At 41.8% G+C, this 13,982-nt stretch overlaps 1 protein-coding gene across 7 annotated transcripts in view; it reads left to right on the forward strand.

The window, feature by feature from the left end:
• Positions 1-9,005, forward strand: part of LOC137759787 (uncharacterized) — a 28,240-nt gene extending 19,235 nt beyond the window's left edge. For 3 of the 7 annotated variants that reach the window (XR_011073204.1, XR_011073203.1, XM_068536395.1), the window contains 2 exons: positions 3,969-4,185; positions 5,042-9,005. Coding sequence is in view for 2 of the 7 variants with exons in the window: in XM_068536395.1 (XP_068392496.1) it covers positions 3,969-4,182 (214 nt within the window). In the remaining 5 variants the exon portion in view is untranslated. Of the gene's footprint in view, positions 1-3,968; positions 4,186-4,912; positions 4,948-5,041 lie in introns of all 7 variants that reach the window. The other 4 variants (XR_011073206.1, XR_011073205.1, XR_011073202.1 and 1 more) reach the window with 2 other exon arrangements.
• The last annotated feature ends 4,977 nt before the right edge of the window (positions 9,006-13,982 follow it).

Consider the following 13,982-nt stretch of genomic DNA (forward strand, 5'->3'; position numbering starts at 1 on the left):
AAATGGACTTGAGGACACGGGGAAGGGGAAGGGGAAGCTGGGACGAAGTGAGAGAGTGGCATGGACTTATATATACTACCAAATGTAAAATAGGTCGCTAGTGGGAAGCAGCCGCGTAGCACAGGGAGATCAGCTCGGTGCTTTGTGACCACCTAGAGGGGTGGGATAGGGAGGGTGGGAGGGAGACGCAAGAGGGAGGAGATATGGGGATATATGTGTATGTATAGCTGATTCACTTTGTTATAAAGCAGAAACTAACACACCATTGTAAAGCAATTATACTCCAATAAAGATTTTTTTTAAAAAAAGGATGGAAAACAGTTCATTCATTACAAATGATTTTCTCCAAGAATATTTAATGGTGGGAAGATGTAGTGTACAAGCAGGGTACAAAATACTAGATGGAGTATTTCATTTTGTTAAAATTTTAATAATACAAGTGCAGAAAAAGTGATTAAAATAACAGTACTGATTTGACTACGGGACATTTTTTTCTTTAAGTTTTTCTGTATTTGGTGTTATAAAGCATCATATATCCTGTCTGAGTCTCAGTTTATGTTCTGTGAAGTGGGACTCATCACATCTACACTGCAGTGCGCTCGGGCAGAGCAGCACAATATTTGAAAGTGCCCTTGACAATGACCAGCCCATTGTAATACTCCAGGAATGGTTCTAATATCATTGCCAATGACACACCCATAGTCCGGATATTATCCGTAACGATTACTAAGGTTGTTTATCTCCCTCCAATTTTACTAAGAAAAGGATTAATTGAAGACTCTAAGTCATTTTTACTGAGGTTCTTTTTTTTTTTTTTTTTTTTTTTTTTTCCAAAATACTAATTGTAAAGTCTGCAGTGGGTATATAGGTGTTCAACTTTTTTCCAGATTTTATGTTTTTGGTTTTGTTTTAAACTTTTTAATTTATTATTTATTTATTATTTTTATTTTTGGCTGTGTTGGGTCTTCGTTTCTGTGCGAGGGCTTTCTCCAGTTGCGGCGAGTGGGGGCCACTCTTCATCGCGGTGCGCGGGCCTCTCACTATCGCGGCCTCTCTTGTTGCAGAGCAGAGGCTCCAGACGCTCAGGCTCAGTAGTTGTGGCTCACGGGCCCAGTTGCTCCGCGGCATGTGGGATCTTCCCAGACCAGGGCTCGAACCCGTGTCCCCTGCATTGGCAGGCAGATTCTCAACCACTGCGCCACCAGGGAAGCCCCTTTACTGAGGTTCTTAATACTCACCTTCCTCACAAGGGTGGACAAAGCTCTCAGCTTTTTGTATTGAGTGCAAATGTCTCTATTCTTGCCCATTTCAGAGTCCTCCTCACTCAAAATCTAGGTTTTGTCGATCTTTAGTACCCCGTCTCTCGTCTTATCTCAGATTATTCTGTGGTAAGATGGTGCAAACTATGTATTTACTAACTGGAGAGAATTCAAGTCCCCGGAGCTGTTGTAGCTCAAAATTCTGTTTTAAGTGGAGTCATTTTCTGTGCTTTCCTTTCATGCTGTCTGCAAAATGCCTGTTTCTGTCCTCCTTGAGATCCAGGTTTACAGCGGTCTCCTTTTTCTCATTCTGGGGTCTCTATGTTTGTGGCATCTCTGAGGGCCCATGTTCTGTTGAGGCTGAATTTGATACCTGGGGGGGGCGGGGGGGGAAGCAACTTCCAGATGGGTCAGCCTAGAAAAGGATCCCCCATTGTGTAGAAATTTAAAAACAGGCAAAATACCTGTCCTATCAGACACTATGATTTGCCCCCTCTGTCTGACGCAGCCCAGAGCTTCGTCATTTAATTCACACCTATCTACTGTGAAGGTCCAGCCAACAAGATCATTTTGGAGCCCTGAGTGGGTGCCCAGAATGGATGGGAGGGCTGAGGTAACCAGAACTCTGCCTTTTTTATGGACAGGTGTTAGGGCATCTTCTTTTCAAAGTGACACATTCCCAACCCATCCAACTCACGTAGAGGACAAAAACCACTGTCACCAGCCAAAGGGAGAAAAACATGGGGCTGCAGAGGAAGAGGGATCTTGTGGGGACTCTTGTATTATTCATCCACGTGCAAGGATGAGCTCCAGATTTGATAAGACATGCAGTCTGATCAAAAGTCATGCAATTAATGATTTCTTTCAAAAATCAAAGAACTCTTTGATTCTTCATTTTAATGTAACTTTGACCTCTTTTCTTTCCATGTCATGAAAGAGGCCTTGACTAAGCTAAACATGCTCTCTCTCCGTGCCTGCAATGTATCAGAAAGCATCCTCAGTTACTTTCACAGGCAGTGGAGAACTCCTTAATTTTTCTCTGACGACAAGAGCTCCCTTTGAGCCTGGGCCAGAGGTGAGCAAGATTCTGATTCTGGAAAGATGTAGGAAAATGAAGTTCCTTTTGCCAGAGGTTCTGGGTGAGCATCGTTGATGTATGACTGTTAGCAGGCTTACCCTCCTTCCACCTATTCTTCCTTTTCTGCATGGTGGACTGTCCTTTAGTTTTGGGGGTACAGTATTGGGGAAAAAAGGAAGGGGAGGCTAGAGGTAAGTAGGCTAGTGGCGGGGATTTTGTGCAAGAATATTTGAAGAAGGAAGTGTGGGAGCAAGTGCTGTGGTAAGACGGGAAAGGGAGAATTTAAAAAAAAAAATCTGTGATCCATAAATCCCCTTCAAAGACTCTAAGCAAAGTACTTAAATTATTTTACAATTACTTTTTGGTTACTACTCTGCAGTAGAAAAAACAATAAGTTCACTTTTTATCGTATCCCTATGTCATTAGCATCATTTTAAAGACGTGTCTTAACGGCTGTATCGTGTACCATCCTTTATTTAACCAGCTCCCTTTTTTGGACAGTTAATTCAGTTATTTTGTTGTTTATAAATATATATATATATATATATATATATATATGTATATATGATGGATATTTTTGTTTGTAATTCTGATTATGTCATTTTGTCAGTCAGGATAACTGATGGTAGCTGTACTAACAAACAACCTAAAACCTCAGTGGCTTAGCAGGTGTTGACTGAAAAAAATGCACAACTAAAAGTTGAGAATCATCTTTTTTTTGGTGGACTTGCTGAGGACTTAAGCCCGGGAGGCAGTGTCAGATCGCTCTGAGAGATTGCACTGAAGAGGGAAGGGAGGAACCAGGACATATAGGAGTTTTGCAAAAACAAAACAAAACAAAACATTAAACCCCAAAACAACCAGGTAGTCGGAACATCAAAAGATTACTGTTAATTAAAGAAAAACCAGACATCTCAAGTTAACGAATTTAGCATTTTTCTAGGTATGGGAAGAGGCAGGAGTCTGGGCTCATTGGAATCCTTCCTTTGATGTGCATTTGAACTATCTAGAGCCAGCATCCTGCTTTTCTCCATCCTGAATCCCCTCCGGGTGCACCATCGGGGATGGCTGCCATGGCTGATGATGGCTTGATGGCTGCAACACTCTGTTGACTGATAGGGCAGGCGACATTCTTCGTCCATACAGGTTCAAGTTTTCTTTCTTGCTCGATTTACTGGCTAGGGTTGGAGTGGGAGACTCTGTTCTTTGCAGATGTGAGGGACTCAGGGTCCTTCAACATTGTGGCGTCACCTTCCTCAGGTCCTCAGAGCCCCGCGCTGGAAGAAGGGAGCTTGGAGAAGGCACGCACGCTCTTGGCCTCTTCTGCCCAGAGAGGACAGAGCCGCTTCTGCGCATGGTCCACCGGTCAGGGCTCGTCCCAGGGCCCCACCCAGAGGCAAGGGGGCTGTCGAAGGGAATCTGGATGCAGCAAAGAGAAAGGGCCAATGAGTATTGATTAACAACTAGCCAAGGTCCTACCTACCTACCAATTCACTGTCAGATCTTTAGAATACAAAGGGTTACATTCCTGCAATCCTCCTCTAATTCGAGACAATTCTCCCTTCATATTCTCTTTTGCTTATAGCAACCTTGAGCTGGGTCTTCCCAGGCTCTTCTTTCTACCCCTACAGGCTGTGGTCTCCTCGGAAGCTTTGGTGGGATGCAGGCGGCATCTGGGAGAAGGCGCCTCGGAACTCACCTGCCCGCGTTGCCCAGGACCCCAATTCCTTCCACCTCTCGGATGCTGCTTTCTTTTCCCAGGGACAGAGCCAAGCTGTAATTGACTCCTTGGGTATTTCAAAGTCCCTGATCCCAAGACTGAAGGATGACTGCCTGCTGTTGTGAAAGGTTACCAAATTATCAGGACCTCTGATTGGGAGGGACAGTGGGAAGAGGGGAGGTGGTGTCAGGGGAAAGGCACTGACATTTCAAACTCAGCTGGCGACTCCAGCCCCTGGTAATGGCTTTAGTAACTTCCCAGCTGATCCCTGTGATTGAGCATCAGGACCACTGAATGCTAATTGAGTTGAAAAGCTTCCCCCTCATGTGCTAAAACTCTCAGGCAGTAAAAGGCTTCTGACCATGTCTGGAGTTGCGTGCTGGGGACAATGTGGTGGGTTGCCTCTGTCTACACGTAACTGCTGTTCGTCTTCCCGGCTTGACGGGGTAGGGTTGCTGTACATACACAGACTTTAAAATTATTTTTAAATTATTTTTTTAAACTGAAGAATGGTTGATTTACATTGTTGGTGGTTTCAGGTGTACAGCAAAGTGATTCAGTTATGCATACACACATACATACGTATACATACATACATATATATGTTGTTTTCCAGATTCTTTTTCATTATCGTTTATTGCAAGATATTGAGTAATATTGAACACAGTAATACTGTGCTCTACAGTAGGACCCTGTTGTTCATCTATTTTACGTATATCATATATCTGTGTGTCTCTGTTAATCCCACACTCCTAATTTATCCCTCCCCTCACCCTTTCCCCTTCGGTAACGGAAATTTTGTTTTCTGTGTCTGTGGGTCTATTTCTCAAACAGACTTTTTTTTTTTTTAAGCAGATTGCACCTTGCTGTGGCTGGATCAATACTCTGGAGTAAGCTGTTTGCCCTCAAAACTGCTGGGGCCGCAGCCATGGAGCTGCAGGATCCCAACGGGGTCCTGACGTCCATCTGCTCTGTTTTTTTCAGGTGCGCTGAATCGACAGTCCTGAGTTTTGAAGTTTTCCTGGAGGGGACTTGAGGGGATTTCTCCAGGATCGATGGAACTCCTTTTGTGGTGCTTCAGTGCTTCCGCCATGAAGCGCTCATTTCCCTATGCACATCCCCCCGCCCCACCCCACTGTTTCCTTTACTCTCTCTCCTCCCACCCCCAATTCCCAGAAGAAGATCTAGGAATCAGGTCCAAACATAAGATCTTTGGAGAATCCTTGCGTGTGTTTTTTTAAATTTTTATTGGAGTATAGTTGATTTACAATGTTGTGTTAGTTCCGGGTGTACAGCAAAGTGAAGCAGTTATACATATACATATAATCCACTCTTTTTTAGACTCTTTTCCCATACAGGTCATTACAGAGTACTGAGTAGAGTTCCCTGTGCTATACAGTAGGTCCTGATTAGTAATCTAGTTTATAGGTAGTGTTGTGTATATGTCAATCCCAATCTCCCAACTTATCCCTCTCCCCTCCCCACTTTCCCCCCCTGGTAACCATAAGTTTGTTTTCTACACCTGTGACTCTATTTCGAATCCTTGTGTTTTACTCTCGTCCTGAAACTAGATAAAGCCTAGCCATCAATCAACAGGTGAGGAAGTAGAGCCAGGCGTTGGTTGAGTGTTGATGTTTCTGGTACAAGCTGACTCTCCGCTCATCATCCCACACCTTCATCAGCCATCATCATGCTGTCTGTCACCTCCTCTTCTCTGAAGAAGGCCCGGGCCATCTTTTGAAAATACAAAGTCCAGCATTGAGACCCTCCCAACTGAGAGAGCAGGAAGGGCCAGGGCTGCTGAGGTGCTCCCTGAACCCCACTCAGGGGATCTGTGTTGTTCCCCCCTGGGTGTATTGTGTGGACCCCTAAAATTCCTCCAAACCTCTGCCTCTGCGCTTCCAGATTGCCCCTGAAAGAAATGAACAATAATCATAATACCCACCACGTACTGACCGCTGGTCTCTTGAGGGCTGCCTTGCCATTGGACAACATTTGTTGAGCTCCTACTGTTTGCCAGACAGTGGGTACATGCTTTATGTGTGTTTAGCCCTTCTGACAACACTGTGATTTAGGACCTGTTAATATGTCTATTTTGCTGAAATGGAAACTGAGGTTCAGAGTGGTTAAATAACAAGGAAAAGTCCATGTTTTTACCCCCTACACTAATATATATGTATATTTGTGTATATATATTCTATATATGTATATTTAACATATATATGATGTTGACTGAAAAAAATGCACAACCTCAAAGTTGAGAAATATGTTTTATTTGGTGGGCAAAACTGAGGACTTAAGCCTGGGACACAGCCTCTCAGCTCTCTCTGAGGGACTGATCCAAAAAGGAGAGGGAGGCGCCATCAACTATAGGAGTTTTTGCAACAAAGACCAGGTAAATCGGAACATCGAAAGATTCCTGTTAATTAAAGAAAACCAGACATCTCGAGTTAATGAATTTTTAGTGTTTTTCTGTGTATGGGAAGATGCAAAAGTCTGGGCTCACTGAAATCCTTCCTTTGATATGCACCTCAGCTATGTGGGCCAGTATCCTGTGCTTTCTCATCCTGAGTTCCCTCGGGGTGCACCATCAGGGGAGGCTGTGGCAGTTGACTGCTAGATGGTGGGCATCCTGTTTCCATCCTGAGTTTCCTCAGGGTTCACTCTTGGGGCGGCTATAATGTGATGGCTTGATGGCTGCAACATCCTTTGTTTACTGATATGGCAGGCAACACTTTTTCATTGACAATTATATATATACAATAGACACTGTTCGTGTTGCATATATTATCTATTTTACGTACTACGTGTTTTTTAGAATCTTTGCAAAAAACCTTGCAAGGTAGGTGTTATTCTTTACATTTTGTGAAAAAGAAATTAAAGCCTCTAACAGGCTGAGAAATTTGTCATGTCACTACATCACGATTAACAAGTCAGTGAACAAGATTTTGAATCCAAGTAATCCTTTTGTGAAAACAAAACCCCCCCAAAAACAAAGAAACTATGTTCTTTCCATGCTCCAAAATATATTTTGGTCAAGTGACTTAAGAAACTCTCCCTTAAGCTTGTCTAAAGCAGAAAATAAGACAACAGTGCTTTACTGGAAATTATCAAAAGGCAGGATCAAGCAGGAATAATGAAAGGGAGCCTGAGGTTTCGGGTGATGAACCCACTGGCTAAATAGGCCCCTGGAAACAGACCCACTTTTTTTTTTTTTTTTAGTTAATTTGTATATTTGTTTATTGACTGTTTTCCTCCAATAGAATGTAATCTTTTTTTTTTTTTTAACATCTTTATTGGAGTATAATTGCTTTACAATGGTGTTAGTTTCTGCTTTATAACAAAGTGAATCAGCTATACATATACATATATCCCCATATCTCCTCCCTCTTGCTAGCTCATGATTTAGGACCCACGCACAGGAGAATTCAGGCTGCATTAATATAAAAATATGACTTGCAGCCCTGGAGATGTGGCTTCAGAGGAAATGATGACTTAATGCTTGTGATCTGTAAGAATGTTGGTGTTTTGGGTCAAATAACCTATGCATTTTCTCAAGGGAGGTAGGTTTGGGGAAAAAAGGCAATAATTAAACTGAACATACCAACAAGGAAAAAATAATTTAACTGTTATGATGACTCATTTCGTTGGCAGCTTCAGGTAATGAGGTGCTCTGGATGAATTTTCCTGAGAGCAGAAACATATCCCTTTAAATGATTAAGCATGTTATCTTCATCAATCTTTGAAGAAAATATTTCCAAGGTACATTTTATATTCTCTTTTGTCAGTAGTATTCTTGACAATTTTTAGGACTAGAGACATAGTTTTGTTTTTTTTTTTTAAAGAGTTTAAAGAACTATTTGATCTTTGAAAATCATGTTACATCGTTGGTCCCCAGTGTTTTCATCTACAGTATGTGAACTTTGGGTTAGATGATCATCAAGGTTCCTTCCATCGCTAATATTCTCTAAGTAAAGGGCTCTTGTGCACAATAAAATTTAAAACATAAGAATCATCAAGGGGCTTGTTAAAAATGCAGATTCTTAGGTATCATTGTTGGAGGTTCTGATTCAGTTGGTTTGAGTGAGGCAAGAGAACCTGTATCATAAATGGGTGCATACCCATGGCCATTTTGATGACCTCATTTTGAGAAACTGATTCTCTTTCCAGCCTCAGATAACAGATGTCGTAACCATTTTTGGCCACCAGGGTACCGTTGCTGCCCTGCCCTCAGTGGTGTGAAGTTGTAAGGGGCTGACCAGACCCAGAGGCCTGTGCTTTGAGAGTTTGCTTCTGATCCCATCCTCAGTATTAACTGTCACTTAGTTAATGTAGCTGCTGAGGAAAACCAGATAATCGAGCTTAAAATTAGGTGCCCTGCATTTGTACCTATGAGTCATTAAGTTTTCATCTCAGGCTGGGTAGGGGCGAGGGGAGGACTTCCATTTTCTCCTGTAGTCTAAAGTGCATAAATGAGCCACGGCTATCTTAGACCCTGTTTGGAGGTCTCTTACTCTTTGTTCGTGTTCTTTGTCATCCTAAGAGTCAAGTTTCTGGAAGGGCGACATCAGGATAAGTGGCAGATTTCTGTGTAAATATGTTAACATTTCATAGTGAGGTTTGGGGTCAGGGCTGTCCCTGACTTCTCTTTTAAATTTCTTTATTTTTTAAACAGTTTTATTGATGTATAATTCACATGCCATACAATTGACTCTTTTGAAGTATATGCAATTCAGTGGTTTTTAGTAAAATCTGTGAATTTATAGAGTTGTATGCACCTATCATGTAATCTAATTTTTGAACATTTCCATCACCCTCCAAAAGAAACCTTGTGCCTATTTGGAATCACTCTCATTCCCACCCCCAGACCCATTCAACCGATAATTTACTTCTTACCTCTATAGATTTGCCTTTTGTAGACATTTCATATAAATGGGATCATACTGTATGTGGTCTCTTGTGTCTAGCTTCTTTTATTTAGCGTAATGTTTTTGAGGTTATGCAGTAGCATGTATCATATTGCCAAAGAATATTCTATAGTATGGATATATACTACATTTTATTTATCCATCCACCAATTAATGGACATTTGGTTTGTTTCCGCGTTTTCGCCGCTCTGGCTGATGTGTGCATGTAGTTTTAATTTCACTTGGGTGGTTACCCAGGGGTAATTACCTGGGTCATATGATGAATCAGTGTTTCAAAGTAGCAGTTTCGAATTTGACAATTCCACCAGCAATGCATGAGGGTTCCAGTTTCTCCATATCCTTGCCAACACTTGTTATTATTGGATACAAGTGCTTTATTGGATATATGATTTTCAAATATTTTTTCCTAGTTCATGGCACGTCTTTACTTTTTTAATGGTGTCTTTTGAAATGCATTATTTTTTATCTGAATGAAGCCCAGCTTATTTTTTTCTTTTATCAATATACTTTTTGGTGTCATAGCTAGGAAATCTTCGCCTGACCCAACATCAGTGTCTTGATGCTTACCTAAAATCTTGTAGGCTCTGTTCAATAGGAAGTGACCAGTGACACCTACTATTTAGTGCCTTGTTTAAACAGATGAAAGATGAATATTCACGTTGTGGCCTGAACCTACTCTAATGAAAGCTTGCCGACAGTTTTCCTAAGGGCGTGAAGGTGCCGCAGCCAGACTGGACTCCTCCATCACCATGCCATGGCCTTCTTAGCATCTCTTCCTCATCTTAGTGCCTGCCAGCAGCAGAGGAAGGAGAACATAGGTCTTTCATGTACCTTTTTGTACTATGAGGTAGCACTGTGCCCTCCTTACTTTTTCAGAGCCTTAGGTAGAGGACCCTACCCTGAGGTGCCACAGCTGGAGGAACACAGCCCTTCTCTTTTTATAGGTTTTAGAGTGAGATAGCGGGACAGTAGCTCACTCTCAGGCAACAAAAAACCAAACAAAAAACCACCCACTGCCTTAGGGTTTTGTCCTAAGAGTATGCTGTTTGCAGCCTCTGTAGGTAGACACCAGGCGTCCCTGAGAGCTTCTGATAGACTTGATACTTCTCCCCAATCCTGTTGTGTCTCTCCTGCTTTCCTAAAATACTAAGTAGTTTGTGTCCACTTTCAGTTCTGGATTTTTCCCACTGCGTTTAGACTGGGAGAAACGTTATCAAATCCCAGCGTCATGAATGCCTGATTATCACTTGTAACTTTTGTCTCTTGAGCCTAGAAGGCATCTCTTGTGTATAAATGACACTGGACGTTAATATGCACCCTGAACTTGAATACAGTGCACATCTAGTAACAGCTTGTATAAAACGTGTTACTCCCCGAAGTAGTCCTAACTAACACCTTATAATTGAAAAAGTGAGTTATAATTGACCAAATGCTTTCACAAATATGATCCCTTTTGATCCTCACATCTCTGTGGGGAATTACTGCTCCTTTTTTTAAAAAAATAAATTAATTTTATATTTATTTATTTTTGGCTGCGTTGGGTCGTTGCTGCGCGTGGGCTTTCTCTAGTTGAGGCGGCTGGGGGCTACTCTTCTTGTGGTGCGCGGGCTTCTCATTGCGCTGGCTTCTCTTGTTGCGGAGCACGGGCTCTAGGCGCGCGGGCTTCCGTGGTTGTGGCACACAGGCTCAGTAGTTGTGGCGCATGGGCTCAGTGGCTCCGCGGCATGTGGGATCTTCCCGGACCAGGGCTCGAACCCGTGTCTCCTGCATTGGCAGGCGATTCCTAACCACTGTGCCACCAGGGAAGTCCCTACTGCTCCTTTTTTACGTATGAAGAAAATGTCTGGACTTCCCTGGTGGTATAGTGGTTAGGAATCGCCTGCCAATGCAGGAGACACGGGTTCGAGCCCTGGTCCGGGAAGATCCCACATGCCGCGGAGCCACTGAGCCCATGCGCCACAACTACTGAGCCTGCGCTCTAGAGCCCGCGAGCCACAACTACTGAGCCCACGTGCCTAGAGCCTGTGCTCTGCAACAAGAGAAGCCACTGCAATGAGAAGCCCGTGCACCGCAACGAGGAGTAGCCCCCGCCCGCCGCAACTAGAGAAAGCCCACGTGCAGCAACGATGACCCAACGCAGCCAAAAATAAAATATAAACAAAGAAACAAAAAAAGACTTGTCAGAAGTCATTTATCCCCAAATATAGGATTTCTAACACCAAATTTGATGCCTTTCATGTAGCATCATGCTTCCTCTCCAAAGTAATAACACTGAATTTTTGTAATTTTAAGAATATTAGACATGCCATGTTATATTAGACCTATGGTTAATCTATAAGCAGTCATTTACATTTTGAATGAGATCTGTAGACAGCGATATATATTCACTTTTTAGGACTTATTTCCTTCTCAAGCTTCTATTTCTTGCTACAAAGTAAAACGTTTTGTTTCCTGTTAAAGGAGTTCTAGGCATTGTCAGTGGGTAAGGTTTGTGGTGGTAGCCAGAGTACAGAGATCCTGAACGTGGGGACGTCCTTTTGCCATTAAATTTATACTGTGCCCGAAGCTGGGTTGAATAGTTTTAGGCTGTTTGAGGTCCCAGGAAGACTCTTTGCCCACCCAGGGAGCAAAAGGCCCAGGAAAATTTCCATGTGATTTTAGCTTGACCCCATTTACTGGATGATTCATCCCTCCTTTCCTTAATTCCACGCCAGCTTTCTTCACCTAGGTTTTCTCCTTTTCCCGAGACCATTCTTATCGTGATCTCTTGCTTTCTTTGTTTCACCACCTGTGGCTTAGGACCATATTTCTCCAAGTGTGGGCCCTTGAGCAGAAACATCAGTTTGTTAGAAATAGAAATTCGGAACCCACAAAATCTGCTTAGTCAGAAACTCGAGGGGATGGGGCCCAGCAGTCTGTCTTTGACACACCTTCCAGGTGATTCTGATGCATGCTCAAGTTTGAGAACCATTGGTGCAGTAGTTAATTTTTTTTTTTTTTTTTTTTTAGCATTCCTTTAACCTTTCAAAGTGATTTATGAATTTCATCTGACTTACCACCCTTTAGGACAGCATTTTTCTCGCAGTGCTTTGTTTTTGGCCAAAATAAAGGGTTCCGTGGTCAGCTGGCATGGGAAAGACTACATTCTTATGCATCCTTACTCTGTGCCCCCCATACCCTACCCCCAAAGTAGGTGAGGATTCTGGGGTCAGTTGCCAGGTTTCAAATTTTAGCTCTATCACTTAGTAGCTACTATTACTGCCACCTACTTACCTTAGTGATCTTTGGGGAAGTTACTTTCCTCTCTGAGCCTTTACTGTCTAGCTTGTAAACTCATGGAATAAAATGGCAATTACTTCTGTAGGAAGTTGTGAAGACTAAACAAAGTGATGCACATACAGTGACTCAGGTGGTGTTTGGCACGTGGAGAGCTTCCTTGAATGTCGTGGATCATACTGGCTATGACCCTTGTCATTGCCAGGACTGTACTAAATAAATAAATAACTCTCCATCGGTTATCTCTGGCGCTTGGCATTTCACTGCTCATTTCTAAACCTGAACATTTGCCGTGTGCTCCATTTTTCAATATTATACAAATGAGACTAGTTTTCACTAATATCCCGAGATAAACTGTATTTGAAATTTTGCTTATTTCTTCCTTTTGTTTTCTGCCACCAAGCCACTTTCCTATCTGGGGCAGAATATTTCTTTTGATAGTGATTTAATATTTTAAGCCTTTGTTGAAGAATGTTGTCTAAGATGTGTCGAAAGTCTAAATAAACATTATTTCCTGCCTCAGTTTATTTACCACTTCAAAAAATTTCAGGTGTTTTATATCTATTTCTCTTTATAGATACAGAATCTACCTATAGATATAGAATTAATACAGATATCTATAGATTCTATCACTTTACGGTGTTTCTTCCATTAGGTTATTTTTACTTCAGTGTCTGAGTCTATTCTTAATTAAAAATTCCATCAACCTACCCTATACTTCCAACAAATCCACAATGAATCTTATTTTATTGGGTCTTCTCCAGAGCCTTTGTAGGAGCCAAATTTGGGGCTATTTGGATGATTCTATCTAACTTTGCCTACAAATTCATAGTCGTCCTCAAGAGCATCCAGAACTCTGGTTGGATACCATTCCATCCTGGTGATTTATTTCACTTTTGTCAGTTAGGACGAGTACAACCCTTGCATTTTTCTTTCTTTACTTTAGCATAGTTGGACTGCTTCATAACAACATTTGTATCCAAATATCCTCTTCAGTAAAATATATCAGAATTTTGATTTATTCTCTTTTCTATCTTTTATTCATCCATGTACTCATGTTTGTAAGTCCAACTGATTCTTGGCTGGCTTTCTACCAATACTAAAAGAAAAAAACAACAACCGGAAAGTCCTTAAATTTTTTTTTTAGCATTCCTTTAACTCTACAAAGCGATTTATGAATTTCATCTGTCTTACCATCCTTTAGGACAACATTTTTCTCACAGACTTTTGTTTTTGGCCAAAATAAAGGGTTCCGTGGTGAGCTGGCATGGGAAAGACTACATTCTCATGCGTACTTACTCTGTGCCCCCCATACCCTACCCCCAAAGTAGGTTAGTGATTCATAATTCACAGTGGCATTTTGAAAGATTCTGAGATGTACTGCATAAAGAATCTAATAGATTAACTTTGACCTATTCCCCCCCCCCCGCATAAACACCTATCATCATCCCATGAGCTAATGTTGGATAGGACACCTCTGTGATCTTTTGGTTTAGGAGTTTCCTTATTCTCTTTTGGTCAGTCTTTGTGTGTTTAGATGTACTTCTCTTTTTGTCTTTGCTTATTTATTTCATTGCTAGTTAGACTTGCTGGGTCTTTTTTCCTTTTGCATTCTCAATATTAATTTGAAAATTTTGTACTTGAACTTTCTGTAACACATCTTTGAAACGATTCCTTTCCTCTTTCTGTCATCTGGTCTCTGAGTGATTGTCTGTTTGTTT

The sequence above is a fragment of the Eschrichtius robustus genome, chromosome 2, assembly GCF_028021215.1.
Source record: "Eschrichtius robustus isolate mEscRob2 chromosome 2, mEscRob2.pri, whole genome shotgun sequence".
Lineage (NCBI taxonomy): Eukaryota > Metazoa > Chordata > Mammalia > Artiodactyla > Eschrichtiidae > Eschrichtius > Eschrichtius robustus.